General features: G+C 68.3%; 1 protein-coding gene across 1 annotated transcript in view; it reads left to right on the plus strand.

Moving 5' to 3' along the window:
• Positions 1-314: 314 nt before the first annotated feature.
• Positions 315-1439, plus strand: part of GHDC (GH3 domain containing) — a gene marked incomplete at its 5' end in the record, with an annotated part of 5085 nt that continues 3960 nt past the window's right edge. Inside the window, 2 exons of the mRNA XM_026662812.2 lie at positions 315-921; positions 1190-1415. Of these exons, the coding sequence (XP_026518597.2) occupies positions 315-921; positions 1190-1415 (833 nt within the window). The remainder of the gene's footprint in view (positions 922-1189; positions 1416-1439) is intronic.

The following is a 1439-nucleotide window of genomic DNA, read 5'->3' on the forward strand; positions in this document are numbered from 1 at the left end:
CGCACACCACCGAATTACTGTGTTTAAGTTAATGGGGTAGTGTGGCCGCACACCACCGAATTAATGTGGTTTAAAACCGAATTAAGGTGCTTAGTGTGGCCGCGCACAATCGAATTTATACAACCTGTTTCCCAAATTCGAATTATCTAAATTCGGATTAATCCTGTAGTGTAGACATACCCCTAGTGTAGACCAGGCCTGAGTGGGAGAAAGCTACAGGGGAGGGAGGTGTCTAGCTGGGCTGTTCCCCCGGGAGTGCGGAGGGAGGGAGGTGTTACAGGCTGGTACCCGGGGGCGGGGGAATACAGTGACGGTGTCTGTCTCCATCTCGCTCTGTCCCCACCCAGGGGCCCGTGTTGTACCTGGACGTCCTGAGCAGAGTCTTCCCGGAGGCCCTGAGCCCGCGCGGCACTGCCCACTTCTCCTGGGCCCGGGGCTGCTCCCTGCCGGCCGCAGCCTGGCCGCTGCCCACCCTGTACTGCACTCCGGAGGAGGCGGGCACGGTGCCCTCGCGCGCCGCGGCCCTGTATGTGCAGCTGTTGTTTGCCCTGCGGGAGCGGGAGCTGCGGGCGCTGGAGGCCGGGCTGGTCTCGGAGCTGTACGATGCCCTGGGCGTGCTGCGCGCCGGCTGGGAGGGCCTGGCGCAGGACCTGGCCTTGGGGAGGCTGAGTGCCCGGCTGGAGCTGCCTGAGGGGACCCGGCGCCGGCTGGAGCAGCTGCTGGCTCCCGATGCAGCGCGGGCGGCGGAGCTGAGGGCAGAGTGCGCCAGGGGCTGGGACGTCGTCGCCCGGCGCCTGTGGCCGCGGCTCCAGGTGGTGGTGGCGGCAGAGCCCAGTGGCGAGCAGCTCTACGGGGAGGCCCTGCGGGAGTCGGAGTGCCAGGGCCTCCCCTTCTACTGCCCCTTCTACGGCGCCGCAGGAGGTAAAGGGGCATCGGCCGGGCCAGGCAGGGGCAGGTCAGCGCCGTGTGCAGGCAGCAGCCCCGTAAGCAGAGCCCAGTGGGGGGGTGCAGTGAGCCCGAGCCCTGCGTAGCAATGTGGGGGCCAGCGCTGGCTGTGAGGGTGTTTCCAGCCCCCCGCCCCCGAGGCAGCAGCAACTCTATGCTGCACAAGGGGGCTGCTATGGGTCTGTCTGCGGGGGCCGGGGGGCCGGGGGCTCTCCCTGCTGACTGACCCAGTGTCCCCCACCAGCTCTGCTCGGGGTGAACCTGTGGCCGGAGCAGCCCGATTCCCGCTACCTGCTGTGCCCAGACTGGGCTTTCTGCGAGTTCCTGCCGGCGGGGCCGGGCGCTGAGGGGCCCCCGGGGACCGTGCTGCTGGCGGACGTGCAGCAGGGCCCGGAGTACGAGCTGGTGCTGACGGCCCAGGCTGGATTGTCCAGGTGCCCCCTTTCCTGCCACCCCCACACGCCCTGCGTGCCCCGCGCCGGGCCCCTCTGCTC

This window comes from Terrapene carolina, unplaced genomic scaffold (assembly GCF_002925995.2).
Source record: "Terrapene carolina triunguis isolate 2854851 unplaced genomic scaffold, T_m_triunguis-2.0 Scaffold30486, whole genome shotgun sequence".
NCBI classification, from domain to species: Eukaryota; Metazoa; Chordata; order Testudines; family Emydidae; genus Terrapene; species Terrapene triunguis.